Below are 27,607 nucleotides of genomic sequence, written 5' to 3'. Positions count from 1 at the left end.
CTGGTGCCAGTGACGTTACAAAACAACTTTTGCTTACTTAGAACAGCTTATCAGCTTTTTAAAATTAAAATTGTGCTTTGCTTTTAAAATAACCAAATGCACATGGGCAAGTGGGGGAAGGGCAGTTCAGTCAACTGAATCAGTGTTTGGTTCACTGATCCCATTGCTCCTGCTCTGAATGAGAGAAGAGCTGGGTTCAGCCTTTCAACACCTTTTCTTTTTTCTTTTACTACTTGTGTAGGTACCCTTTGCTTACCCTTTTAATAGAAAGCCACAGCATGTTACAGTTCCTTAGTCAAAAGAAGGAACAAGGGTTCAGCTGAATGTCAGAGAGCTCAGAAGCATCTCCCAAACAGTTTGTAATTGTGCTTCATTGCTGGAGAGGGGCAGTATACCTCCCTGTGATGCTAAGATGAAGGGCAGTATAGAAATAAAATTAATAAAATAAATAAGCATATGGCCTGCAAATAATTTATTAACACACAAACATGCTTGTAGAGGAGGCTCATTATGTGGTGAGGCTAAGAGGGTCCTTTTGTGTTGATGTTTTAAATGGCTGCATGTGCATCCTGCATGAGGACTGCTGGGTTTTTTAATATATATTTTTAAGGAAGAGTTAAAATATAATAGAACTTATTGAAAAAGTTCACCAAATGGCACATATTGGGCAGTGGAGGAGGCACCCATCATATTGATGACCCAGGCACTATCCAGACAGTGTGACACTTGGGCAACTTCATTCCACACAGCACTCACTTCTCACTTTCCCAGCAAAAGAAAGAAAGAAATTGGCTGAGTGCTCAGAAAATACAATGTTCCTGTAAAAAAAAAAAATGGAAAGAAAAAGTGCTAATATGTTTTAAGATGACTGTGTTCCTGGCAGTTGTTGAGTAACAGCTGCCCAAGTTGTCTGCAGGTTAGAGAACAACCAAAAATAATACTGGGTGTTATTCAACCAAGTTTAACTAACTTAGTCATGTTCAGTCATTTCACTGGGCCTGCTCCAAGTAAAATATAGTGACTGTTGCCCATTATCCAGAAAAGGATCAGGACGATTCAGCAGAATTGCATGTTCTTGACCCAATGGCAGGGTGTGGCCAGGCCACACTAGCTAGTAACACTAAAAAGCTGTTATCGGATCAGTGCAGTGACTCAGTTTGTTATCTCTGTAGTTGATTCACACCTGCGTTCTGAAGGCCAGAAGCTGCACCAGATGGAACTACAGCCAGGCAAAAGCCTTGAGCTGTGTGCTGCAACTTTCTTCCTTTTTTACTTCCAAACACAGAGCAAACTTTCCTAGTTAAGCTACCGGCTATGGTGGGTAGTGCCACCTGATTCTTGGGCTCAGCCCCAAAGTGCCACATGCCCAAGGAACAGCAGGCCGCTGGCTGGGCGTGGAGCACACACTTCCTCCATGCAACATGTTCTCCCAAGTAGTTGCGCCAGAGAGCAGATGAAGAGCCACATGGGGCAGAAACAGTCGCCAGCCGGTGTGAAATAGGCATTGAATGGGAACTCTAGCAGGCTGCCTTCTGGACTCTCCTGAATTCCTCCCCATTCACATTCCTACCAGCTGGTCTTCCGTAAACTTCATTTCCCCCACATGCAGGAGCACACAAAATGCATGCATATATAGATTGACCTTTCTTTATCATTCTCTTGTCTCTTTCAGTGGCGTGTTTTTCTGCCCAGCTTCAAGTTTGAGGTCATCGATTCACCCTACATTTCACTCTATACAGGTAAAGCGCCCCTCCCCCCTCAGGTTTTGCAGCCTTAGCTTGATACAGGATTCCTCCTGCAACCTGCAATGTGTGTAGTTGGTGAAGAAAAGAGCATGCCAGCACGATCCTGTAGAGTTTATTGGTTTTCCATGTATTGAGACCTTCCATTGTCATGCCAAAAAGCACCATTGTACTATGAGGCACCCTGTCTCCAGGCCACACTTTGCAAAGGTTCTGGCTTTGCACTTGAAGTGTTTTTGCTTGGCTGGAATGTGTCATTGAACTCTGCTAAGGCTCCTTGCTTCTTTGTATGGAGGATAGGGAATTAGTGAGTGTGCACACCTTCCTGGGAGTAAATTCCATTGAACGGAGCTTTGGACGGACTTTTGAGTAAACGTCTATATGATTGCACTGTAGGGCAGCAAACCTCTAAACTCGGGTTTTGTTTTTTCTGAGTTAGATACATCAGAGGTCTAAATGTGTGGGTTTTTCTCCCCCCCCCCCAAAGAGGGCAGAAATTGTAATGTGCAGGGCTGAAAATTCTCTTTGAAGTCATTTAGTCCAACGCCCTTTCACTAGGCCAGTGGTTCTCAAAGGGTGTATTGTGCCACACTGCTGTGGCAGGAGTGAATGGCAAGTGTAGCAAGAAAATCAAGGACAATCAAAGAAGCATTTGAACATTTAAGTGTAGTATAGTATAGCATAGTATAGTATAAAAATATTATGCATACATACATACAACCAGAAACAATATGCATGCCTCTCTTCAAGAGCATTGGCTATTCTTCTGCAGTTCTCCATGACATATGGTTGTGAATAGAGATTTGCATATGAAAAGATCAGAAAAGGGAAAGGCTTCTTTGTATTGATGAGGAGATGAGAGTGTGTTTGTCTCAAATTGGACCTAATATAAATGAGATTACCTGGCATAAGCAAGCTCACACATCTCATTGAGTTTGTATACATATTTAAGGTACATATGTAAGAGGCTCGTTTATAATTATATTTTGGGAATAATTAATGTTGCATTGTTTTATACTTTCTGGATGCCCCATGATCATGTTATAAAGTAGTTGTGTTCTATGTTATAAATCAAACACTGCTAGGAGTTGCTTCTTTTTGTTTTCTGATGTATTTCTTATCAATTAAAAATAAATTGGTGTGGCACAAGCAAATTTTCATTCTGAAAATGTGGCCCAGAGAAAAAGAGTTTTGAGAACCAGTGCACTAGACCAGTGTTTCCCAACCTTGTGCCTCCAGATGTTTTTGGCCTACAACTCCCATCATCCCTGACTAGCAAGACCAGTGGCAAGGGATGATGGGAATTGTAGGCCAAAAACAGCTGGAGGCACAAGGTTGGGAAACACTGCACTAGACCTTCGGTATATAACTGCCTGCAACTGCTTAGCTCTCAGTGTTCACTTTTTTTTAGTGCACAAGCCAAGAGCTGGTCCATTGCTCCACGCCTGTGGGGTGATAAATACACTTAGAAAAATAGTCCCAGATGAATCAAGCAACTGAGCCAGCAAAGAACTGTAATCACGACATGTACGTGTGTGTGTATGTGTGTTGCAGGAAGGAAAAGCTAAAAATAAGATAGCAGGCAGCTGTGATCCTTCATGAAAAGGCAAAGGGGGTTTGGGAGTGTGTATAGACTTTACCTGGCATGTGCATACTGGGTATATATATTGTTGGCAGACTATATAAGCAGTCGCCGCCTTGCTCTTCTTTTCCCAGGGCTCTTGCTGCCCTTTCCCCTTTGTGTCTTGCTCCATCTCAGAGTGAAAAGCAAGAGGCCAGCAGAAGAGCACCCTTGGCAAATACCCGTCAGCTGGTGCTTCCAGAGCTGAATTATGAGCACCTGTCTTGTAAGCAGGGATGGATAGTGCCGAGTTTAATTAAATCCATAGATCTTCCGCTTCCCTCCTCATAACCTGGCCCGGCAGCAGGAGGCGCTTGATGAATAGATCCCTGCCTGGCACTCAATACACAAGGCGCCTGTAATTAAGTATCCTGTGGAAGGTGGAGATAAGGTGGAGGGGTTGGGCAAGTCAGCCTCCTTTGGTACAGAAGCACGAGGGCTCGATTGGCACGAGAGGAATAGTGGCAATTGGGCTATTGACAGAAGTGCCTGCAAGATGGATGTGCTGTGGGGGGATATTTCCTTCCAGATACATCAGTCACTGTGAGTTTTCTCCTCTACCCTCTGATCTGCAGCTTTGTGCCCCATGAGGAGTGTTTTTCTTGTTATCTTGCTCTCTGGCTGCAAACTCCTTCCTTGGCTGCAGGACAGTTATTAAGAAGGAGTGATTGCATGTGGAGTTGGAAAAGACGGTGTCATCTTTTAGGGGGAAAGGCTAAAATGTGATCTCTTTGTAGTGTATTTTTAGCCGCTGCACAGATAACCGTCAACAATAATCTCTGCATATTCTTAGATGTCAGAAGGAGCTCCTAAGATGTGCCCATAAATGCACATAGCAGTTTCATTTTGGCGCATGCAGCTGACCCAGAGTGCCATGTAGATGTTCTTGGACTCCCAAATCCCATCAGTCCCAGCCTGCATGGCCAACGGTCAGGGGAGCTGCAATCCAGCAACTACATTGGAGGGCACTACATTGGCTAGACCCAAGCTAAGTCATAGTGTTAGTACAGTCTAACCTGGAAGTCACCCTGGCATGAATGTCAGAGGCTAAATCTTACCATGTGATTTTGCTGCATCTTTCAGACTAGCAGACTGACACTGCTGGTGCTACAAAAGTCATAGGTACTATACTGCTTCAGGATGCTGTCTGCATAGGATTGTAGGAGTAACTAGAATCTCTTCCACTGATGGAAGTGATCCATCCCCAGCCCTGGCCAGAGCTATCCAGCCTCTCCCACTTTTCCTTACCCCAACTTCACCTTTCTATACTCTGTATGAAGAGAATCTGAACAGCTGGCCTACACTCACTCACCAAACAGCCTGTCATTTCTGTGTGTGGCACACTTTTCCCGAAAGGGATGTTTGAAAGCTCTGGTGAAGAATTTGACTGAGACAGGCCTTTAATGGTAGATGCAAAGAGCTCTCCTAGATCCAAATGGCTTGTGTATTTGATAAAAGAGGTGCTCATCCAGTCTCCCCCCACAAAAAGTGAACGGCCTGCCCCGCTTCTTTGTTAATATAAAAAACGTATTCTGTTTTCTTTTAAGAAAGAATATGCACACGTGCAGGCAACATAAAACATTATGATAATCAGCAATGATCAGTAAAATATATTACAGCATTAGCTTCATTCATGTATTTTTATAGTCTATATAATTCAATGTATCCACAGTCCTCCCGAGTCAAATTAATTCACTTAGCTTACATATATCATGCCCTTTACTTTATCTTACATATAGTTGTTTCTTCTAGTAATGAGCTGGTTCTGCAAACTCTACCTTCTGATACCCATTGAAAATAAGTTACTTTAGGGCTTCTTCACACTTACCTTCTGCCCTGCTCTTTAGCTAAGCAGCTGGGTTTTTTGTTTTTCGTTTGCCCCAAACTTCCTCCACAAAAGCCTGCTCTTTAAAGCTAAATAAGAGCAAACATCAACTTGAGTTTTCCACAGATTGATGGTTGCTCCAATTGAACTTTAAAGAGCAGGTTTTTGCAGAGAAAGCTCTGGAGCAAAAAGCAAAAAAGGACACTTGGACATGAAACTTTAAATGGTGGACCATGCCTGCAAAATGCAGAGGAAAGATAAGTATGGCTAAGTCCTTATTCAATAATAATGCTTGCCTAGTCCTTTGCCTGTCCCCTGTTCTGACATGTTCTCTCAGGCCACCTCAGATAATGTCATCTTGAATTTCTACCAGCTTGGGTCCATTTTCTACCTTGTGTCATATTGGGAAATGCTTCCAGAGTCTGGATCTGAGCACTGACCAATTGAGTAAATTCTTGCTTTTCTGCCACTTCTTGCTTTCCTGCAACTGTATCAGCTCCAGTCAGGTGGCATGAGTGGAAATGCTGCCTTGTCAGTGAGCTAAACAGATGTGACTTGAAAATCCAGGAGGCATATTTTTGTAAATAAGAGTGGGGCGACTTTTATGGTTGCCTTTTGAGTGCTTCAGAGCATGAAGGCTTGGTTGGCTCCTGTGTTACAGCACAAAAGTTCTTATATCATACTTCTTATTTTTGTGTCATTAAGTGCTTGTGTGCTACTGTCTAGTAAATTTTAGGGCAAATGCCCAAAAGGGGGAAATCAAAATAAGTATGTTTTATATTTGTGTCTTATTTACTCTAGGCTGCCTGGGGAAAGGAATGGAAGCTGGAAATATATATTAAGCATTGTTGAAAGCATCAATTTTAGCATTCAACCTGGGGAATTAGAGACTGGGGTTGCTTTCATTGTGTCAAAAGCATCTTTTCTCTCGCCATAGCCGGGAAGACTTTAATCACAGCATAGGTTGAAAGCTTTCAGAATTGTTGCTCTGGTTTATTAGGATGCTTATTTGATTTTTTGTTTTTTTGCTACCAAGGCTTGCCTTGAAGGAGTCTTGTTATTAGCATTATAGGAACAATATTGAGGGAGGAAACATTTGCCAAATCAAGCAGAGATGGTTTATCCGGATAATTTGAGTTTATACAAGGACCTGCTTGAAGGTCCCACCCCTGACTCCTAAAGTTGCCCATTTGTTAGCTCTTGTGTCTCTGACATCCACCATTAGTAACCAAGCCTTCCACATTTCCAGTCTGTGTCACTTAATGAATGTATCCACCCAGATGTTCGTTCTGGCCCTCTTTCTGTATTAAAGTGTGTGTGTGTGTGTGTGTAAGATATGCAAGAAAATTCACATTTAAATATGCATTTTAAAATATATTTCCCCCACAAAATATTCTAAGCATATTTTCTATCAAAATATGCATTTTATATGTGTTTTGGTTTTTGAGCCAATAACTGCACCAGACCATTCAGAAAGTGCAAAAGCTGCCGGCTAGCTTAACTTCCACCCTGCACGTTAGTCTGGGAGGAGTGGATCAAGACAGTTCATACTGCGATTTGCAAATAATTGAATTCCTCAAGTTCCAGTTCATCATTTTGGAATATCTGGTCAACATCATAAGCTAGTTTTACATCAGCAGAACCCTTTTGTCTGCAGTTAACCTAGGCAACAGGGAACTTTCCAGGCTTTTGTCAGCTGAGGGTTGCCTTGAAATTCCTCACTCTGCCCTCTTCTGCTGTTCATCCGGTTGGGAGGAGGTGTTCTTCTTTACTTTTTCTCCAGTCTCAGTGGGACCACAGGATACAAAAACATGCCAGTCTAGCAACCCCCACCAGTGCCTGGAGTGGTGGGGTGTGTGTGCGTGTGCCATGCCATGGGGTGGGGCATCCCAAGTGGGCAGGGCAAGCAGCACAGGGCATGCCGCCCCAGGGAATATATCTCTCCCAGGAGGGACGCAGCTGGCATGTGCCAGTCCAGCGCTGTCGGGAAAAGTGTGGGGTGTGCCGCTGGGAGGGCACCCGGGAGCGACACCCGAGAGGACCATTTGTAAGCACTATGTAGAAAGCACTGCTCAGTCTCTGAACGTAACGTAACTTCCTTGACCAAGGCTGTCTTGAGAGCACTAGGTAGGTAAATTATGTACAAATAGGGAATGGCCACAATAATAAAATCATTTATGTTTGCTTCCCTTTCCTCAGGGGACAATCAGAAATGCCTGATGTAGTCCTGATTTTACCCTGTTCCCAAACACAAGTTATCTTGGCAGCAAAAAAATCGCAAGCGAGAACCACCTGTACTTAGTGATGGGTACATCTGCCTTTCTTCCAGCAGACCATGCACAGGCTGTGCTGACACAAGAAAAGAGAGTTAATGTTGCCATTCCTCTCCCTTGTCCCAGGCAACTGGGCTGTGTGAGCAAGCCATTGCTCTTTTCAATAGAATGATACACAGTGCAATTAACTTCTCCAGTATGTGCTACATAGTTCTTCCCTTTTATATGTTCTTCTCCCTTCCCTTTCTGTTTTAAAAGAGGCTTGTCTTATTTATTGATTGAACAGAAAACTCGGGAGAGTTGAGTGCGAATGTCTGCTGCTCTGGCGTTGCAGTGTGAAGCCGCAATTTGAGCCTCCCCTGCCCTTTTGCCCTCTCCACCCCCACATTTGAACCCTCCAGTCTTTGCCAGGTGAAGAGTCAACCTGATTGCTAAGCTGACTTTTTGCTGTGCTAAGCACTTTGGCTGAAACCTGCACCCCTTGCTTAGGAGGAATCGAAATGGCATGAGGTGCTGCCAGTTGCTCTCAGGGCAGGCAGTTTTCCGCCCGATCGCCTTCAGAGCAGCACACAAGGAAATGGTGTTGTCTGCTGTGACTTCACGATCTAATAGTGTTTAGCACTCTGCCGCTGAGGGTGGTTGTTTTTTCACACCGAAGGTTATGCCTCATTCAAAAGGCACAAACTGGTCTTGACAGAAACCCCCTTGCTAAGGAGAGGGAAGGGAAGTTCTGTCCCACAGGCAGAAGCCCTTCGTGTGAACAGGATGACGTCTCGTTGGATACAATCCTAAAGCCTTTGATCCTCCTAAGATAAATGATCAAGGAACCTAATGGAAGGGAAAGTCCCCATCCTTTTTTTTCTCTGTCGTTTTCACTGTGCCTCCTCAAAAAGCCTCTCTGGGAGGTTGGGAGGCCCAGCCAAACAATTTGGGATGGGGCTGCTGCAGGAGGGAGGAATTGCCGCACAAGTTAGCTTAAGGGAGGAAACTTTGCCAGCCTCTCTCCACCAGAGTCGCCACCCCCACCCCCGCCATCCCATCCCACATGGATCAGGAGACTTTGCAGAGGGGTAAGGGGAGAAGAGAGGCAGGAAGCTCCTTCCATGAACTTGCTTAACTTAGAATCTACATCAAAGTCTTTTTTTTCCTTTTTCCTTTTTCCTTTTCTTTTAAAATTAATTGGTGCTTTTTTTATGCAGTCTTCACAAGTTCCTTTCTACTAATGCCTTCTACTTAAGGCTAATAGCAGAAGCTAGCCCTGGCTGTTGCACAATCCCAGCTGATGGTATGTGTCTCAGCCCCCAGCTTTTTTCAACTGCATTGCGAGTGAAGTGTGTCTGGGCGCAGTGGTGCAATTCAGAGTTTATTACGTAAAAAGAGCTTGCCATTTCAGAAGAGAGCACAGTGCTGGAATACTGGAGGTGGTGGCAGAGTTAAATAAAAGGAATTGCCATAAAATTTTATCAAAAGAGCTGCCCTTTGAAAATTAACTCCTGGATAATTAGCCCAATAGCCCTCTTAGCAGTGGCGTAGCGTGGGTTGTCAGCACCCAGGGCAAGGCAAGTAATTTGCGCCCCTAACCCGTGGATTTGCGCCCCCTAACCTGTGGATTTGCCATAACCCCAGATGTTGCGCCCGGTGCGGCCGGCCCCCCCTGCACCCCCCACGCTACGCTACTGCCTCTTAGGAATATTCTGTGTGGCTTTTTGGTTTTTTGCGAGCACAGTATGTCTTCTGGCCTTATTCACCAGCCCAGTTTAAGAGATCATTTAGTCTGTCAGTTGATGTGTGAGTTCTGAGGTGCCTTTAGCTCTCTTGCTTTACCAGTTCTGAAAGTTTATCCAGGAAGGCTTTGGCTAGAACTGAGAACAACCGCCCTGTGTTACAGCTGTGAGCCATAGAGCCACAAAAGTGCCTCTCCTCATGTAACCGCAGTGCTGATGTTTTCCCCATGAGCGCCATATCATTATAGCTAGGCTTGTGGAGTCTTTGGCCAGCTCTGTTTTTCTGTACTGTGACTCTGCCATATCAGGTGACTGTGTTTTCCCCTCTGCTTACTAGGATTGAGTGGGAAGACGGATGAAGAGATAGCGGCGGAGGGCAGCCCTTCTAATTTCTTGCACTTCTGTGCTCGCCTTGCTTCAGTTACCTAGTACGGATCTGTGCAAACAGACAGCCTCATCTAATAAACATGACATTAGAGGCAGCCAGCACTTAATTGATATGGCATTTCGTTCCTCCCAGACACCGATGATGTCGTTCCTGGCAGTCTTGTCGTTTCTTGCAGGAGGCGGGGCTGCGCTTTGCCTTTCTGAGCACTTGTATCCCTGGAGAAATTATTCCTTGCTTTGCTTTCTGTTTGTTCAGAGGCTCAAATATTTTCAGACTAACCCTGGTGGCGTATTTAGAAGTGGGTAAATGAGAGGCATCTGGAGATCTGTGAGCTGCCAGGCCTGGGATGGCATGAGCTGCTTTTGACCTTTGCTCGGTTGAGATTAGGTGGTTGTCTAAGTGACACAGTTGGCACAGGGTTCTCTTTAAGGAAACGGAGGGTGCCAATTCCCTCTGGAGCAGAGGCAAGACTGGGAGGCTGGATAGAGATTTTATGCTGCTTCCGACAGTTGGAGCCTATGACGGAAGGTCTCTGTGTAGAGCATATAATGGCCTTGATGTGGCCGCTACGCATTAGATATAGCTTTCCATCTCAGAAGCCTTATAACTGTTCGGCTCCAGACTTGGCTTTTGAGAGAAGCCATATCGGTGCCTAATCCAAAACACAGTCATGATGCTCCAAAAAAGCCATGCATTCCTCTTGAAGAATTGAGATATTTAAGTTACAGATAGGTAGCCGTGTTGGTCTGCCATAGTCAAAACAAAACAAAATCCTTCCAGTAGCACCTTAAAAACCAACTAAGTTAGTTCTTGGTATGCGCTTTCGTGTGCATGCATCTGAAGAAGTGTGCATGCACACGAAAGCTCATACCAAGAACTAACTTAGTTGGTCTTTAAGGTGCTACTGGAAGGAATTTTTTTTGTTTTGAGATATTTAAAGCAGTGTTCTTCAATCCTACCTGCTATTAAACCTTCTTGGGTTTAATAGCATAGCAAGGCCTGCAGGGGTCTTGGGCATACATATATCTTGCACCCAGAAACATAACCAACCACACACACACACCCTAATTCACCCAATATGTGCTTCCTTCCTTCCTTCCTTGATAGCTACACCTGACATTTGTGGGAAATCCTGGAGACAAAAATCCAGTGCTGCTGCTATAACTATAGATGTGAATTTGCCCTTCACTAGTCACCCACCCTCTTTTACCCCTCTCTTCCTTCTCCTCTCCTCCCCTTCAGATGAATCCAGCCTGAAAATGAATGAGGTGGGGCATGTGCCTCAGTCCCTCGCCAGCCACTCTGGCAGCTACCTCTGGGGTGCGCAGAGAGATGAGCATGGAGCAGATATGCTGAAGCCTGACCCTCGGGACACTTTCTTCCTCAGTAAGTGAGAAAGGGTCTTCCAGTGAAGTCTGTTTGCTTGCCATTGCAGTAGAGGAAGAGGAATGGAGGTGGGCAGGGAGGGAAGAATGAAGAGGCACTTGTGGCATTGCCTATATTGGCAGGGGCATGGGGGTTTCTGCTTATGCATGCATAAGTGGTCTCAGTTTGGGCAAGAGCTTTGGCATTGGGTCAAGATGCCTCCTTCTAGCTTTTGCTAACACTGCCCTCCCGTCCCACACTCTTAATGACAGCGATGGACAACATGGTGTCCTCCTGGTGTTGTTGGACTACAATGCCCCCCAGCCTAAGCCAAAAGGGCCAGTGACCATTCATTCATTCATTCATTCATTCATTTTAATTGTCTGCCACTTTCCCACTTGAAGCAGGTTACAACAAAGAAACAGGGATGCATTTCAAAGAAATGCTACAAAACAATGTTATAATATTGTTGCAAAGCAATTGCATAGTAACAATTTCATCATAGCAGAGGAAAACCAAAATATAACAACATACCAGAAAAATCACATTTCTATAAATGTAACAAAATTACTTAAACAACTTGCAGCACCAACCAGTAGCAGAAATAACAAGGGAGCTTCACAGTTTCACCTTACTCCTAGAAACACCTCTGCCATGATGTTGCTCACAATCCTTCTCCTGCAACAACACCTTCCAAGAACGAAGGGTGGAGTAGCTGGAAAAGCCATGATGTCAGGGAACATGTTGGGGAGTTGTAGTCCAACAACATCTTCAGCATATTGTCATAGAATCATAGAACTGTAGAGTTGCAAGAGACCCCAAAAGTCATCTAGTCCAACCCCCTATGTTGGCTCCCTTCGCTGTAAGGAGGGGGAATTGGTGGAGCTCAAGAAAGAGCATATTTGTTTGGAAGCAACCTACCCATCAAAGAAACACGCTTGGGGAGCATTGTATCCCCCTTACTGTGTTTTGATGCAGGACAGAAAGAGCAGGCATTCAGTGGAGAGCTAGCTAAATATCAGTGTCTGCGGCAATAGGATGAAGGAGGCATTCATACAAGATATTTATTGATCTGAAACTATGAGACAAGATGGTCACCTTTGCATTTGCCAAAAGTGAGACTTTTGTGCTGGGGAAGGGAGTCGATTTTTCCAGCAAGACTGGATTAATCCTGATCTCAAAAGAAGGTATGTTGACAGAAGATGGTTCTCAGTCTCCAGGAATGTTGAGTAACACTATAATGACCTCTTGATGAGATGGTGGCTTACAGTCTAGATCAAAAGCAGAAGACCTCCAAGATATAACAGTCATTGTGGATTAATTCAGCCCAGGCTATCTACAGTGTCTGTGCTTAGCAACATAAAATTCTGTGCTTGTGCTGAGAATGGATACTTTTAACAAGTATAAAATTAGCATTTTAAAAAATCATGCAAATTAGCTTATTTTTAATAATTTGTTCTACAAATTTTACTACTTAACATTAATTCTGATTTTCTAGCAGTGATGAGAATTGAGCTATGCAGGACACTGAACCGCCTCACACGCACACACACTCCTAGCAGAAATCTTAGGCCTATCTGCCTCATCCTTAAGCTTATTCTGGACTCCTCCACTAAAAAACAAATCAGGAGATCACATGAATGAATGTTACAAAAAACAAAACAAACCCTCTTCATGGAATACTAGATGCCAGGGAGAAGAATGTCTGGTATTTATGTAGCAGTCCAGAGAGTAACAGTCTAGGCAGGTGGACTCAGGAACCTCTGGGTTTGATCCTGTGGCTTCTTCCTCTTGCTTAACTGCCTTTATCTCAGCTCCCCAGATCGAGCCGTCCCACGTGGAGAATGTGCTGGTGCCCTGTGCTTACAGCCCCACGTACGTGGTGAAGGATTTCCCTATTGCCCGCTATCAGGGCCTGCAGTTTGTAAGTGTCCCCATATGGGCTTTATAGCCTAGCTTTCTCTCTGTCCATGGAGAAGTATCTCCACTACTTTTGCCATCGCTCATTCCTATGCACCTGTAACACAGCACATTGCCCTATGTTGGTGGGTGGGGGGCAGGCTGTGCCCTCACTGCTCTGGGAACTAAATTCAAAAGACATCGCTGGTTCATTTTGGCCAGCGGCATTAGCAGATTTTTTTTTATAACAGGGACTGAACTGAAGCTGGTGCACCATAAAAGAGTTGGGGGCAGGATAGAAGGATGGGGCAGGGACAAAGAAGGGAATGGGTAAATAACTGTGCTGGCTGCCACCTGAGCACTTGTAACCCGACCAAAAGCTTCTTTGATTCCTATCAAGCACAGAAAGCAGTGGTGGGAGCTTGATTCTGAATAAATAAAAAAACCAAAAAGGTAGATTTCAGAATCTACGTCACAATGTACAGGCATGTGCAATTCTCACCACTCCTGGGTCCAGCTGGCAGTGTTCGCGCCCACAGCCTGCCGCCATGTGTTCTCTGGGATGGGCCCCAGGAGCAGCTTCTCCTTCCTGCCCAGTATAATTGACCCCTTTCCTCCTCCACCTGTAGGAAGTGGAAACATACCTACTTTGCTGTGACTCTTCTCACCAGGTTGCCCCTCCCACAGGTCTACCTCTCATTTGTTTACCCCAATGATTTCACCCGGCTTACGCACATGGAGACGGAGAACAAATGCTTCTACAGGGAGTCTCCGCTCTACTTGGAAAAGTAAGTGTGAACCAGGAAGGGCAGTAAGGAAGCTGACTGCCAAGAGCTATCAGAAACCCATCAGATGTACTTTGTTGGGGGTGGAGAGATTGCAAATCTCCTGGCAGATTAAGTGTAAAATGTGAAATCTAAGGTGCAGCAAACATGAATGTGGACCATAGGACCATAGAAGGGTTGGTGGTGAACCTGGCCCTCTGTGATTTGGTCACTGTTGTTTGCCATTGGGGCTGAGAAATTTTACAGGAACTACAAAGTAGTCAACCTAAGGAAGGAACTTTCCATTGCGGCTCGATTGGAATTGGAAAGAGGGGAAGAGAACTCAGTTCACATTCATTGACCCTCTTTCCCTGACATCCATAAGTGCTCTGAGTCATAATGGCATAATCCATTGATCTTGATGCTGTTTGGGATATTTCAAAGTCAAGTCTCTGGCTTTAGTGTTACCTCCCACCTTCCATTTTGTAATCTGTTTCAACTGCATGCAACTCTATGGCAAACACGGCCAATTTGTGGTCTCTTCTACAAAGGGGCTCTCAAGCTCAACTTCAAGAAGAGACTCTTGCCATCACTATTATGTATATGTCTGCCGCTGTCTACCTCCGTAAGAGACTACTTCATGCATCTAACAGGGCCCCAAAAAGCTTATGCTACAATGCATTGGTAGTCTTCAGGGTGCCACCACACTGTTGTTTTTACCACAACTGACTACAGTAGTATGTCCCTCTGGAATCTGCCTCTGTGAAAAAGTAGGCTGGGTGCCTATTACAAGGATTCCCTGCTAAGCAAAAGCCCTCAGGCTTATCCCTGAGCAACGCAGGTGTGTGTGTGTGTGTGTGTGTGTGTGTGTGTGTTAGTGTTATCATCTGAGACTTGTTGCTTGGCCCTCCAGATTTGGCTTTTACAAATACATGAAGATGGACGAAGAGGAAGAGGAGGAGGAGGAAGATCCACACCAGAGAGCCTTTCTCTTCCTGAATCCTGAGAGTAAGTAGTCTTTGGGAAATACAGCTTCCTCCAATCAGGCAGGAACCACACTCTGATCTCTGTCCATTTTATAAGCAGCTTCTGAAGTGTGTGTGTGTATGTAAACAGAGGCTGGAATCCGTCAGGGATTCTCTAGCTGTGATTTCTGCATTGCAGGAATGACCCCCGGGTCCCTTGCAGCTCTACAATTCGGTGATTCTGTGTGTTTCACTGGTGTTAGAACAAGCAAGTCAGTTGTGCCATCCACTTACAGGGATTGCAGTCCCAGGCAGGTTGTGTCACGGCAACAGATTGCTTGGTGAGGGTGGGAGAGTAGCTGCAGGCAGCTATTCACCAGCCTGGCTCCTGAATGCATTTACAGAGATTCTTTATTTTTTGTCGCTTTGATTTCCCTTCTGGCTCCCATGCAAGAAAGCTGCCATGAGATATACCATATTTTTTCGTGTATAAGACTATCTTTCCCCCTTATTCTTTCAAGTTTAAAATTGGGGGTCGTCTTATACATGGATAGTGCATATGGGGGATATCTTTATTTGGAGTCCCAAAAAATAGGGGTCATGTTATACACGGAAAAATACAGTACCTATTGCCAAAGACTGGAATTCTTGGGGTTTATGCCCTGGCTACCTCCATTAAAAGGGGCATGGACAAATTCACTGCCACCACTGAACACCTAGGAAGAAGAGTATCTGGTTCTTGCCATGTTCTGTGGGGAGTTTTCTGGTATCTTCAGCAGCTTCCTAATCTCTGCTGACAAAATGCCCCTCTCCCACCTCGACCTCTGCAGGCGACCTCTGCAATCCAGAGGCAAGCTGTCCAAGAGCCCATCTGTGCTGAGACCAAGCTTGTGAATATCTTGAAATGCAATCAGTACTCCCCCCCACCCTCCAAATCTTGTTTGTAGCAGAAAGAATATTAGACCTTCGCCATCCCTTTGATATGCAGCCTTGACTCTCCTCAGTTAATTTATGTGATTTTTACTACTTAGTATGGAGGAAATTCTCTCTCGATTCATCTGGTTGAAATGTACAAAGGATGAGGGCAGGGCTATGCCATCCAAATGCCTTGTTAAGTCCCAAAGAGACCAAAATTATGCATTTAAAATTAATTATTCAAATCCGCACGGCGTGTACACATTTTCCCATTTTGCATGAAGTCATTTAGTTAATTTTGACCCTACAGACTGTGCTGACCAGGGGTAGGGAAAGAAAGGTCATTAGGGATGTGTGTAGGCCAGAGAACATAACAGGAGGCCCTGAGGAAAGGGCAGCTAGACATGGAGGAACAAAGCACCACTCCCTCAATACTAGAGACAGACACAGACACAGCCTGCACTTTCTCCAATCTATTTCAGGGTCTGACCTCATGCCATGGTGGTACACAGAGACTTTGCTTACCCAATACTCACCCTCCCCTGCTTTCTGTTCCAGACCTTCCCCCAACCCCTTCCTTCCTCAGCTGCCTCTTGCCTTAGAGTCCTCCAAACCCTTCTTGCCTTCAAGTTTCCCCTGCACTTGGGCATGTTACCCATGAGACTTTATCTGCTCTGCTGCTGGTTATTTTCTAGATTTTCTTGAAGAGGAGGAAGAAGGAGCCGACAGTCCTGAGCCCACTGACCCACTCCCTGAGGACAAGGACAAGAGCCCGGGTGTTCTGGATCCAAATGTGTTCACAGGGCTTCAGAGGAAAGAGAGGCCCCTTGTCACAAAGGATTATGGGAATGACGTGGACTACTATGCCTTCAACCAGAAGCAAAAGAGGTTTAATGAAGAGGGGACCCTGACCGGGCAGCCTGTTCCCACAGGTACAAACACTGGACCAAGCCAGAGTCCTGTGACTCCGTCAAAGGCACCCCAGGCCTACAGGAAGGCAGCCCCTTTTGGGGAGCAGGTGGTTCTCTATGGCCGGTCCCTCAGCTGGGCGCAGAATGAGGAGGACGAAGAGGCCGGAAGGAAGGAGGGCGGGCTGGGGCTGCTGTTGCCACCTAAGCGAGGCAGCTCCCTCGGCCTCCAGCCTCGCCTCTCTGTGCCTTTCTTTGCTGGGAAGGCCAAACAGCAGAGCCCAAAGGATGAGGGGCAGCCCAAGAAAGAGACCAAGAAGCCCCCAGACAAGGTGTACGTGACGCGGCTGCAGCCCAGCAAGAAGAAGGCCCCGTCCCAAAAGGAGGCTTTCCCCGGAGTCTTTCTCTACCCCAAACTGCCCAGGAAGGTGCACTTGAACTCCAGGCTCCCTCAGCGGCGGCCTGCCCCCTCCAGCAAGCTGCACACCATCCCTGGCCATAGGACCCCTTGGCTCACTGGCAATGCCTCCAAAGAAAAAGACCCTTCTAAAAGGAAAAGCCAGCAGGCCAGCAGGAAATGGGAGCAGCTGTATGACCAAGAGGCCCCCAAGGCCCGAAGGAAGCAGAGGGTGCGGCCCAGTGCCTTGAGCCTGCCTGCAGAAGGGCTCTTCAGCCAAGAAACCTTTGAGGTCACCACTGCAGCGAGGACCACCCTGGATTACAATTCCTCTGAGGTGGTGCTGCCTGAAGGCGTGCGAGTGACGTCCTTCCTGCAGATGTCTGAGATGACAGAGTCCCAGCAGGAGGAGGGCCCAGAGAAGGCCCTGGGGGAGGAGGCCGAGGAGGAGCTGTCCGATTACAGCTACGAGAACTCTGAGCTGCAGCAGAGCTGGCTGGAGGACTCCATTAACTGGCAGAGGACGTTCAGCGTCAGCCCCGTGGATTTTGAGCTGCTGCGTTCGGACTGGAACGACCTCCGGTGCAATGTCTCGGGAAACCTGCAGCTGAGCGAGAGCGAGGTGGTGGATGTGGTGGCTCAGTATATGGAGAAGCTCAACGAGAAGAATGGCGGGTAGGAAGGGAGAACTGGGGTGTGGAGGGGACAGCGTCTATACAATAGGCAGGGGCTGAAATGAGGACCCCACGCCCACCCCTTCCACTCAGGAGACATACAGACAGTAAAAGAGCTTACCCTTTGGGAAGGACAGCTGCATTCACTTAGGACAGCTGGAAGCTCTCCTCTGATCAGTGGGCAAGGGGGTAAGTCAGCAGATATAACTGAATTGAATCTGCCACAGTAACTGAGGCCTACCACAACCCCTGGGAAACGGAGGGGCAGATGAACTCTTGGGGTAGTTGTGATAAAACAGATAACCTTTTCACAGAAGGACTCTGAGAAGTCAGGCTTCTATTTAGTCTTTCTGCGTGCTGTAAAGCAGAAATCGGCCACTAGTTTGATCCAGCCAGAACTACTACTTCTGAACTACCAGCAGATTCTCCTAAGTCCCACTTCTCACAAACCTATGCCCTTGTTCCTCCTACCTCTGTTAAGTTGTGAGGCACGCAAACACCCTGCTGCTTTATTGAAGGCCTCCCCATTTATGGAAACGCCTAAAGAATCCCACTGTGAGAGAGCTGTGGAACTCCTGCTTTCATAGACCCTGTTTCTGCTGACTAGGCCTGTTTGGAGCAGGGCTAGCCTATGCAAAAAGATTATTGTCCCTGTATTCCCTATAGCTGCTAGGGGAGCATTCTGTGTGCATCGGGGTCTCTCCTAATCTGTCCCTACAGGTCCTAAAACAAGGAGAAGCATTTCTGGAGTGGGGAAGGGCCCCAGTGAGAGCACATACCGTGCACGCAGTACCTCAGGTTCAGTCCCTGGTGTCTCCCCTTCAAAGTGGCAGTTCAGGGAGCAGGTGATGGGAAAAGACCCTTCCCTGCCTGAAACCCGAGAGAGCCACAGCCAGTCAAGACAGCCAGTTGGTGTGCGCATAACCTGACCAGGCTCATATCACCACACCATACATTCAAACCACAAGGCTTTCCCCAAAGAATCCTGGGAACTGTAGTTTGCTAAGGGTAGCTCTGTGAGGCTGGGGAAACCCAGGCAGATTGGGGGGGGGGTATAAATAATAAAATTGTTGTTGTATGGGAGATCCCATGTACTTTAAATGTATGGTCTGAATGTGATCCTGGTGCAAGGTAGCTTCTTACGATGAGGGTATTTGGTCTGGACCAGGACTGTGTCAGCTTTCCATTCTCCCACTCACAGCATCTACACCCTCTTGAGGATCATCAATGTGGAGAAGAGGCGAGACACGGCCCGGGGCAACCGATACCTGATGGAGCTGGAGCTGATGGAGAGAGGCCAGAGGACTGTGCGGCTCTCAGAGTACATCTATGTCCTGCTGCACCAGGGAAAATCAGAGGACAGCACTGAAGTGAACCCCGAGGGGCCTGCAACAGTGTCCACTGAATCTCAGCCATCACCTAGTGCCTGGAGCCTGCTCTATGGGAAGCCCATCCTGTGCCGACCTCTGCGGCTTAGCTGGAGGCACAATGTTATGGTGCATTTTGTGGTGCCAGGTAAGGGACTGTCCGCTGCATCCCATAAATGAATGGCTGCTTTTTTAGGGACAAGTGGAATGAAGGGCGGGGTGTGTGTGTGGCAAAACAAGACTGGCAACCACCGACAGTGGCTTTTTTAAAAAAAGTGTGCTGAAAGTGGTTTGAGAGATGCCTTCCTTTCCCCTACTGTATACATATATTCCTTTTGTTTTACCGTCACCCCTGCTCAGACATGTTTTGCAGTTTCTTTATAACAATGCAGCCGCCTGCAAAACTTGTTTTACCAGAGGGGAAATTGGGTTGAGTCTGCATATCGCAGGCAGCGATCCTTCATTCATTCTGCCTTCATTTCTCAGGGCAGGGGGTAAGGGCAGGTCTTTAGACCAAGAAAGGTTTGGTTGGGACCTTGGCCCAATTCATGGGTTACTCAAGGGACAGCGTTGCTGCCTCTCCACTGTTGTTCCCTGGGGCACTTGGGTGACAGATGAAATGAGAAGATGTTTTGTGTGTGTGTGTTGTTGTTTTTTTACAATATATCTGAGCTGCCATTCATCCTGTTGATTCTGTGTACCATACACATTTTGTACAAAATATAACAAAAACAACTTCCTTTATGGCAGTGGACAAATGGACAGGCTATAAGACTATAGAAATTAAAAGCAGGGTGAGGCAACGTAACCCTTTAGAATCCCTTGATAAATAAAAACATCTTAACCTGACACTACAAAGACTGTATTATCAGCACCAGGTGTACCTCTTTGGGAAAATCACATGGGAAATATCTTTATCCATACCCCAATTGGGAAGCTAGTGCAGGAACTGAACTTCCCATAAGATCCCTCCGTCCCACAAGATTTCCTCATTTTGTAAATTATAAGACTACTACAGAATACAGATGTGAGGCAATCTGGCTTTCCCCCAACAAAGAGGCAGTGAGGAGGCCATGGTGTTTCACTTACTTATAGTCAGACAGCTGTGTGTACCATGTCCTCCCCCCCCCCCCCACTCCCAAAAAAGCAACAAGCCAAGTCCTGTACCGCTGGGGGAAAGATAAAACCTATGGCAAATTAATTAAAATTTGTGTCATACAAATACCATATTCTGTGATGAGAATGTGGATGTGCCAAATATATGCCATGATCTGGAGTTAAGGGTGAGCAGCGAGGTGGCTAAGTTTGGGGGTAATACCCAATGTTTCAGGATGCTAAAGACAAAAAGGAATTGCAAAAAGCTCCTAAAGATGCTCTCCAAACCAGGGGGATGGGCATTAACCTGACAAATTCTGTTCAGGGTAAGTGTTGGGAGGATATCCTCATGCTGGAGGATAAAGCTGTCAAGGCTATCATGATGGATGTATACTACATCCGAGTCCAGGATAAGAGACAGCATGTCCCTGAGAACCATTTGCTGGGAAACAGCTGTGGGAGAATGCTAATGTACTCAGGTCCTGCTTGTGGACTTTGCAGAGGCATCTGGTTAGCCCCTGTGGGAAACAGCAGGTTGCTGGACTGGCTGGGCCTTTGGTCTGACCCAGCAGGGCTGCTCTTAACTATATATTTGTATTCACTCACTGTGTAATTATTCCCTTCTTCTGCTCGGCGAATGCTGAATTGCCACAGGCTGAATGCCACTGAAGTCTTGGCTATGCTTGAAACACATGCTGAGAGTCTTATTCTCTTGCCACTGCTGATATGTGTCCACATAGATCATACGAGTCTTTTGTCATGAAGATCCTCCCCCATCAACATGGACTGAGCGTGCTTACAAATGCTAACGGCCTGTTTTCATAACTTGCACAGTGAAAAACCAAGCACGCTGGGTACAGCAGTTCATCTCAGACATGTCTAACCTATACTTGAACACCAAGGATGCCAACTTCAACGTTATCCTGGTAGACTTTGATAGTGACGACATGGATGTGGAGAAGGCACTTCAGGAAGCTCACCTGCCCAGGTAATGCAAGGAACATCGGAAGCTCTGGAGCCTGTCTCATTAGGTTTCTGTGCCTGCACAACTCAAGTCTTGAAGCCACCGTTGCTTGATTTCTGAGCTGGACCAATAATGATATCCAAGCCCATTACTTTGGATGATACAGTGGGTACAGTTGGCTGCTAGGTAGATAAATAAAGCCATTTAAATTATCTACAGCTTTATTTCCTCTCCAGACTTTTCAGTATTGTGCATGACTAGCCTGCTTTTTAGCTGTCTGTAAACATGAGGCTTGAAGAGCAAATGGCAATAGAATAAACACCCTAGATCATGTGTGTATGGAAAGAGGGGGCAATGATAGGACCATGCCTGCTGAAATCAGATGCCCTATTAAGCATGTTGTGTCTGTGTGCACATTGCCCTTGCTACATCCATTTCTCCATTCAGTCTGTGTTATGATGATGTCTTTGCTTTATGAGTTGTGACCAAATACCAACCTGATGACAATCTGCAAATAATATCCGTATGGCTTCAAGTTTCAATCAGTTTAATTGGTAGATTAAGACACTCTTAGCACACTTGAGTGTGCCCCACTGAAAAGAATGGCATTACTTCTGAATTGGCATACATAGATTTGTAATGGACTTTAAACTTTGCATTTTAAACAATATCCTTTGCATGTTTGCTTGTAAGTAATCCCTCTGAATTTCATGGTACTTCTTCCCAATTAGGTGTGCAACCATAGTTGATTAATCAGTGACAGACCACTTTAACTAGTGGGCCTCAAAGTTAAAGGACAGCTATTCATTTGCTGAGTCTCTTTTCATTCAAGCATGTTACTAATAAAGAACAAGAAAACATTGATGTTCCCTTCTAAAAAGAAGGAATAATCTATTTCCCACCATTAAATTGCAAAGTATTGCAACCCTTTCAACAGCTCTAAAAAGTTGAGGCTAGGGTAGCATGCAAATTTATTTAAATATACTTAATTCAGTTGAGTTAAAGGTATATCGTTTAATCAACTAAAATATGTAACTGTCTCTAGCCTGCCTTGATTGCAGTTTGGTGTTTTCCTATAGCTGGTGGGACTCATATCTGTTTCCACGTTCCTGGTATTTGGAAGTCCTTGGTGGTTAGAACCAGGTTACAAAAGATGCAAAAACAACCCCACAACTTTGGGCTTACACACACAAAGAGAGAGACAGAGAGACACACACAGAGAGAATCTCTGCACCTATTTCACTGGTGTGCATCTTCTTCACAGATACCAATACTTGAAGCGCACAGGAAACTTTGAGCGCTCAGCAGGACTGCAGGCCGGGGTGGACGCCATAGAGGTGAGGACCAAGGGCAAAGGGGATAGGTGTTGCCGAGACTGCTTCACACTTGATTGTCATGGCTTGTCTGTGCCACTCTTTCATCCCTCAGGATGGCAGCAGTATTGTGTTCCTGTGCGACCTGCACATCCACTTCCCCCTCAACATTCTCGACAGCATCCGGAAGCACTGTGTGGAGGGAAAGCTGGCTTATGCGCCCATTGTCATGCGGCTGGGCTGCGGGAGCTCTCCGCAAGAGCCGAATGGTAAGTGAAACACGTCTGGCTGCTGAGGAAGTGGAGGAGGCTGGACTGACTGTCTGAATGAATGAGGCTGCTTACGCGAGAGGCAGCATGGCTACTGTTGAATAGTGGGTAGACATGGCAGACAACACAGTGATTTCTCCAAAGCAGCTCTTTATTTTGTAAGCTGGAACAGAAACTGAACAGCAAACAACTCAGCCGGCCTGCTTTTATAGGCAGCCAGCTGTCAACATTGTAGCAACAACAACCCAGGGTTCCCCGCCTAAAATAACTGACGTGGACCTGAGTGAAAACTATCTACAGTATCCCCCTGCTGGCCCAGGGTGAGAACTTCAGTACATAACAGCTACATTCCTCACACAGCCAGCTTAGTGTTGGGCAGCAAACGTTAGTTAAATAGCCAAACTGCTGGCACAATAATTGTGCCCTTGTTCCCATCTAGCCCTCTTACAGGATGCTTACAGACACACAACACAGATCACTGAGATCACCTGGAGGAGTGCTGTTAATTGTCCCCCAATTGGCCACAACTAGACGTTGGGCATTTAGTGTCACCCGTCCAATGCTGTGGAGCCCTCTTCCAGCACCGATTTGGCAGGCCACCTTCACTTTTAATTTTCTTGGAAGTCTCCTGAAGAATTTTTATGCCAACAGGCCTATGCAGCTGCTTAAAACCTTCTAGTGTAGCCAGTTGTTTTAATGATTGTTCTGCACTGCTTTCGGTGCTTTTTAATTTTTTAAAATTTTAAAACATGTTTTTATATTGCTGTGCACCACCCTGTGTGAGGGCGGGATGTACGTTTCATAAATAAATAGAAATAAATAAAAACCTCTTATCTGAAACCCTCCTTAAAACTTCACTCTCATTGCTCTTAAGCAAGAGCAGAAATAACATGCAGGTTGACAGCTGCTCTGTAGGCTTCAGCTCAAACCTCTTGTGACTCCGTCAGGGAAGTTTTGTATCCCCTTTGCAACCCAGCAGAGAAAAGCCAGACCATTTGCCTGAGGGGTGCACCACAAGTTCAGAAAAGAACCCAGGAGTCCTGGGCTCTGACTCTACTGCTGGGAAACCTAACTTGGCTGCTCTTCTCTAAATGGTTTTGACAAGAAAAGCCCTGAATAGTCATGCTGCCAAGTGAGACTGTGGAGAGAGATTCAGCATGTGTGTGGATGTTTTAGCAGTAGAAAGCAGCAGGGGAGAGAGAGAGAGAGAGAGAGAGAGAGAGAGAGAGAGAGAGAGAGAGTTAGAGAGTTAGAGAGAAAGCATACACCAATGCTATGGTTTTTAATACCTGGTGTTATTAAATTATTTATTATTGTGTCAACGGGTCCATATATATTATCTGAAATCTTCAGGCTATCTGGACTTTGTGCAGTAGGCATTCCTTTTTTGCCAAGTACTTGTCACTTGAAATCTGTTTCATATTTTTGACCACTGTGAGAAAAGCCCTGGAACAGATTGGGCAGCAGAGTGAATACGCTTGCCTTCTCCCAGGGCTCTGACTTTGTTAAGAACTGCTGCCAGTCAGCACGGACAAGGTGGTCTGGGTCAAGTGAAGCTGGGCAGGTACTGGAACAATGTGTGGAGGCATTAATGGGTTGGATGAGGGACAGTAAATGGAAGCTAAACCATGGTGAGATTGAGCTGCTATGGATTGGTGGTTCCTGGGACCAGGAAATAGGAATGCCTGTTCTGTACAAGGGCGCACTGCATCACAGGGACAGGTGCATAGTCTGGGGCGGGGGACGACGACTGGATTTTACTTTACCTGGACAGGCATAACCCAGCTGCAGCAATCCAGGTACTAGTAAGCTCCTGCAATCAGCTCTATGTGAAACTGCCCTTGAGGATGGTCTGGAAATTGCATTTGGGGCAAAATAACAGGAGTCAGAGTGTTAATGGATATGTCTGCACAAGACCATATAACACTGGTTCTCAAAGACCTGCGCTGGCTAACTGCATGTCACTGGGCCTTGTTTAAAGTTTTAGATGTAATTCCTAAATGGCTCAGGACCTGGAGATCTGAAGGAACGCTTGGGGTTGGCTGTGGAAGGTTCTTCTGCAGTCCCCTTGTTAACTGGAATCAGGCGATCTGGGACTTGCCAGAGGACCTTCTTGGCAATTCACTCCCAAGTGGTGGAATCATCTCCCCACTGAGCATGTTGGGGTGGGGGCAACATGGCCCTGTTTGTAACAATAGATAGATCAATGATTTTTTTCACTATATTTTCCTTTTTTGTTTTAATTGGTGGTTGTATTTTAAATTGTTGTACCTTGCCCTGAAATCACTACTGAAGGGGGGGGGTATAATTTCTATAAACAATGAATAAAGAAGAATAGAAACAAGTCCTGGTTTCACAGAAGTTCATCTAATTAAAGTTATCCCTATACATGTTTTGAATCCACATGATATAATATTTGCTGCCAGCAGAGGACAGAGTGGCTTCTTTGGGTAGCAAAATGAATGGGAGACCAGAACTGTCTAGGCTCTCAAGCATAGCCTTGCTTCCATATCAAGATCCCGGCAACATTCTTGGTTCATTTTTCTCAGGCTACTGGGAGGTGAATGGCTTTGGCCTCTTTGGGATCTACAAATCTGACTTTGACCGTATTGGTGGGATGAACACAGAAGAGTTCCGGGACCGCTGGGGTGGAGAGGACTGGGAGCTGTTGGACAGGTGAGATTTCTGGAATGGCCCAGAGCCCCAAAATCCCCCAGTGCTGGGTAAAGACCTGGTGCTGGACAAGGCAGGCTTATTGACTCTGGGTAGATAGCTGGCAACGTTTGGTGTAGAGATGAGGATCTTGAGGTCTACTGCACTTTGCAGAGGCGTCTGTCACAAGTCAGTGATGTCATATGTGCAGGCCTCAACATATGTAGCATGGTTCAAGATTCCTGTTGCCATCCCTGAGCAGGGTGGGCATAATCAGCACCACGCAGACAAATTTAATGCCCTAAAACACTATTATGTTTATATAAAGGAAGAAGGTGATATTCTCTAGCATTCTAGCCTCTCCCCCGACTTTTGTTCTTTCCTCTCTCTCTTTTTTGAAGGACAACAAAATTAACCCTTTCCTTCCCCAACAGCAATGTTCTAACCTTTTTTACTGGAATTATTTGGAGGTTGTGTTTTCTGCTGCTGCACACACCTACCTACATTTTTAATTGAGAAGGGGCAAACTGCAGCACAGCCTCTCTCTCACCTCTCAACGCAAAGCTGTACCACCCCTCCATCTATTGGATGTTGTTCAACTGACTTTGAAAAGGGCCTGAGGCTTTCATGCCAAATCTGAAATGTGATTGGAGCCTCTACTGTGACTTTGCAGAAATGTCCCGAGGCTGTTGGTCTACTTGAAGATTTTTTCATTTCAAGATGTGCCACCAATTCCCAGTTCCTTGTTGTAGTGTTCAGAAGGCCAGGATGCTGCATTCACCCTTGATTTTAACCTCTGCTTAACAAAGGGGAAGCCATTCACCCCAAGGTTTGCATAGGAAACCTGCAAGGTCTCCCTGTCCCCGACGTACACTGGGAGAAGTGAAACCCTTTCCCCTTAGTTGTTAGATGAGTGATATATATATATATATTCTTCAAAGAATAATGAAAAAGCCAAAACCGGGATTTCCTCATACTTATCATTTATTTCTTAATTTATAGGCTTCCTTTCAACCAATCTGGTAGAGCTATCAAATTATCAAAATGTCTTTAGAAATTTAACCATGTAGAGTAAATTGATTTTAAAATTTGCATGCCAACATTGCAGGGTCACATAACTCAACTGAGGGCCCTTCGATTGCTACAGTCTTAGAACAACCTCCTAATTTTCTTTGGGGTGCTGCCAGCACACAGCAGAGGCAGGGGCCTTTGCCCCCACCAGTGAATTTTGGCCCCTTCTGCTCTGCCACCAAGAGAGTCATAAAAGAAAAAGCATTGTTTATCTGTCCTGCAGAACTGGCCCCAGTGAACTGTATACTTGTCCTGTGGTAGTCTCCCCCTAGCACCAGGGAGTGTTAGAAAAGCAATAAGCAACACTTTCAAGGCTTGTATGTATGACCATGTATGACCTTCATGAGTGGCTCAGCCTGGAAACATGGTGAGGGAGATGCCACCATGCCATAGTTGCAGTTTTGGATTTGGCCAACCACAGTGATCCTGTGTCTTGATAGCCTTTGGATTAATATGGACCAGCACAGTAACTTTCATGTCACTGTGAGATCTGTCATTGTGAGGGTACTTTTGAGATCTGCTGCAGACGGCACTACAGGTGGCTGGCTCCCCACAAACTTACCATTCACATGAGTGGTCTGCTCATGTAATCATGATGCCAGATCACTTTTTTTTCCTTCTGTGACCAGAAAAAACTGCAGGTTCCCAATTTTTGTATTCACAAAACAGCCATGATATTGTGTGTTTGCTCTTCTAACATTATGCTGCTTATGAATATGGACCACTTACTTAGCATTTATTTTCAAGGAGTAGCAGGCAGCAATACCAGTTCTATCCTCTCTTATGTCAGCATGTTTGACACCCGAAAAGGTCGCCATCTGGAAGCAGTCAGATCCTAGCAATGAAGGATGAAGAAGACCAGAGTTACTTGTCAATCTGAGGCCTTTATTTTTGCAGTCGGTGGCCAAAGCAATTTATATATACTCACAATAATAAACAGAATATAAATAAAATATGCAACTAACAACAAATCCCTGCATGCATATCCTTAGGCACTAAGTGTTTGCCCACAACAAAAAATCTTACTTTACCCTTTGGAAGTGCAAACTTTGGCAAAGCTTAAGAGAGAAATTTTAGAAATCTGGATTAGCTGATGAGAATCTCTCCCTAAATGCCATGCAGCCCAGCAGGTTTGCTGTATGGATTTACTCAGGAGTAAGTCACAGGGAGATGAGTAAGGGTGTTACAGCTTTGGTTTGCAAATGACACACTGAACATGCTCTCAAATGTGTGTGCTAAAGAGGTGTGAAGGGGGTATAGTTTAGGAGGCAGTCTCTAAAAGATGTTTTCACACATGGCATTTAAAAGTAGTTTGTTCTTCAGTTACCACACAATAACTTTAAAATCTCCGTTGGCAAAATGTACATTCCGTTTCTTTCCCACATTATACCCTGTGTTAGCAAGGGTGAGAGAGTC

General features: G+C 45.6%; 1 protein-coding gene and 1 long non-coding RNA gene across 9 annotated transcripts in view; one reads left to right on the top strand and one right to left on the bottom strand.

Annotated features, from left to right (window-relative positions):
- The window catches only part of B4GALNT4 (beta-1,4-N-acetyl-galactosaminyltransferase 4), a 171,173-nt gene that overhangs the window by 141,575 nt on the left and 1,991 nt on the right, over positions 1-27,607 (top strand). For all 5 annotated transcript variants that reach the window (XM_028736218.2, XM_077932136.1, XM_077932143.1 and 2 more), the window contains 11 exons: positions 1,673-1,739; positions 10,816-10,959; positions 12,753-12,862; positions 13,525-13,625; positions 14,515-14,609; positions 16,177-17,461; positions 18,662-18,975; positions 20,757-20,910; positions 22,151-22,223; positions 22,315-22,468; positions 25,018-25,144. In XM_028736218.2, the coding sequence (XP_028592051.2) occupies positions 1,673-1,739; positions 10,816-10,959; positions 12,753-12,862; positions 13,525-13,625; positions 14,515-14,609; positions 16,177-17,461; positions 18,662-18,975; positions 20,757-20,910; positions 22,151-22,223; positions 22,315-22,468; positions 25,018-25,144 (2,624 nt within the window). The remainder of the gene's footprint in view (positions 1-1,672; positions 1,740-10,815; positions 10,960-12,752; positions 12,863-13,524; positions 13,626-14,514; positions 14,610-16,176; positions 17,462-18,661; positions 18,976-20,756; positions 20,911-22,150; positions 22,224-22,314; positions 22,469-25,017; positions 25,145-27,607) is intronic.
- Positions 11,296-27,607, bottom strand: part of LOC114600326 (uncharacterized) — a 73,795-nt gene continuing 57,483 nt past the window's right edge. The window contains exons 4-6 of one of the 4 annotated variants that reach the window (XR_013393764.1): positions 24,235-27,026; positions 13,340-13,460; positions 11,296-12,209 (exon numbers count right to left, since the gene is read on the bottom strand). This is a non-coding gene — a long non-coding RNA (uncharacterized LOC114600326). Of the gene's footprint in view, positions 12,210-13,124; positions 13,461-24,234; positions 27,027-27,607 lie in introns of those variants that run through there. The other 3 variants (XR_013393765.1, XR_013393759.1, XR_013393761.1) reach the window with 3 other exon arrangements.

The sequence above is a fragment of the Podarcis muralis genome, chromosome 1 (genome assembly GCF_964188315.1).
Source record: "Podarcis muralis chromosome 1, rPodMur119.hap1.1, whole genome shotgun sequence".
NCBI lineage: Eukaryota > Metazoa > Chordata > Lepidosauria > Squamata > Lacertidae > Podarcis > Podarcis muralis.
The sequence above is the reverse complement of the archived record's forward strand: the minus strand, read 5'-3'. Positions and strand labels throughout refer to the sequence as shown.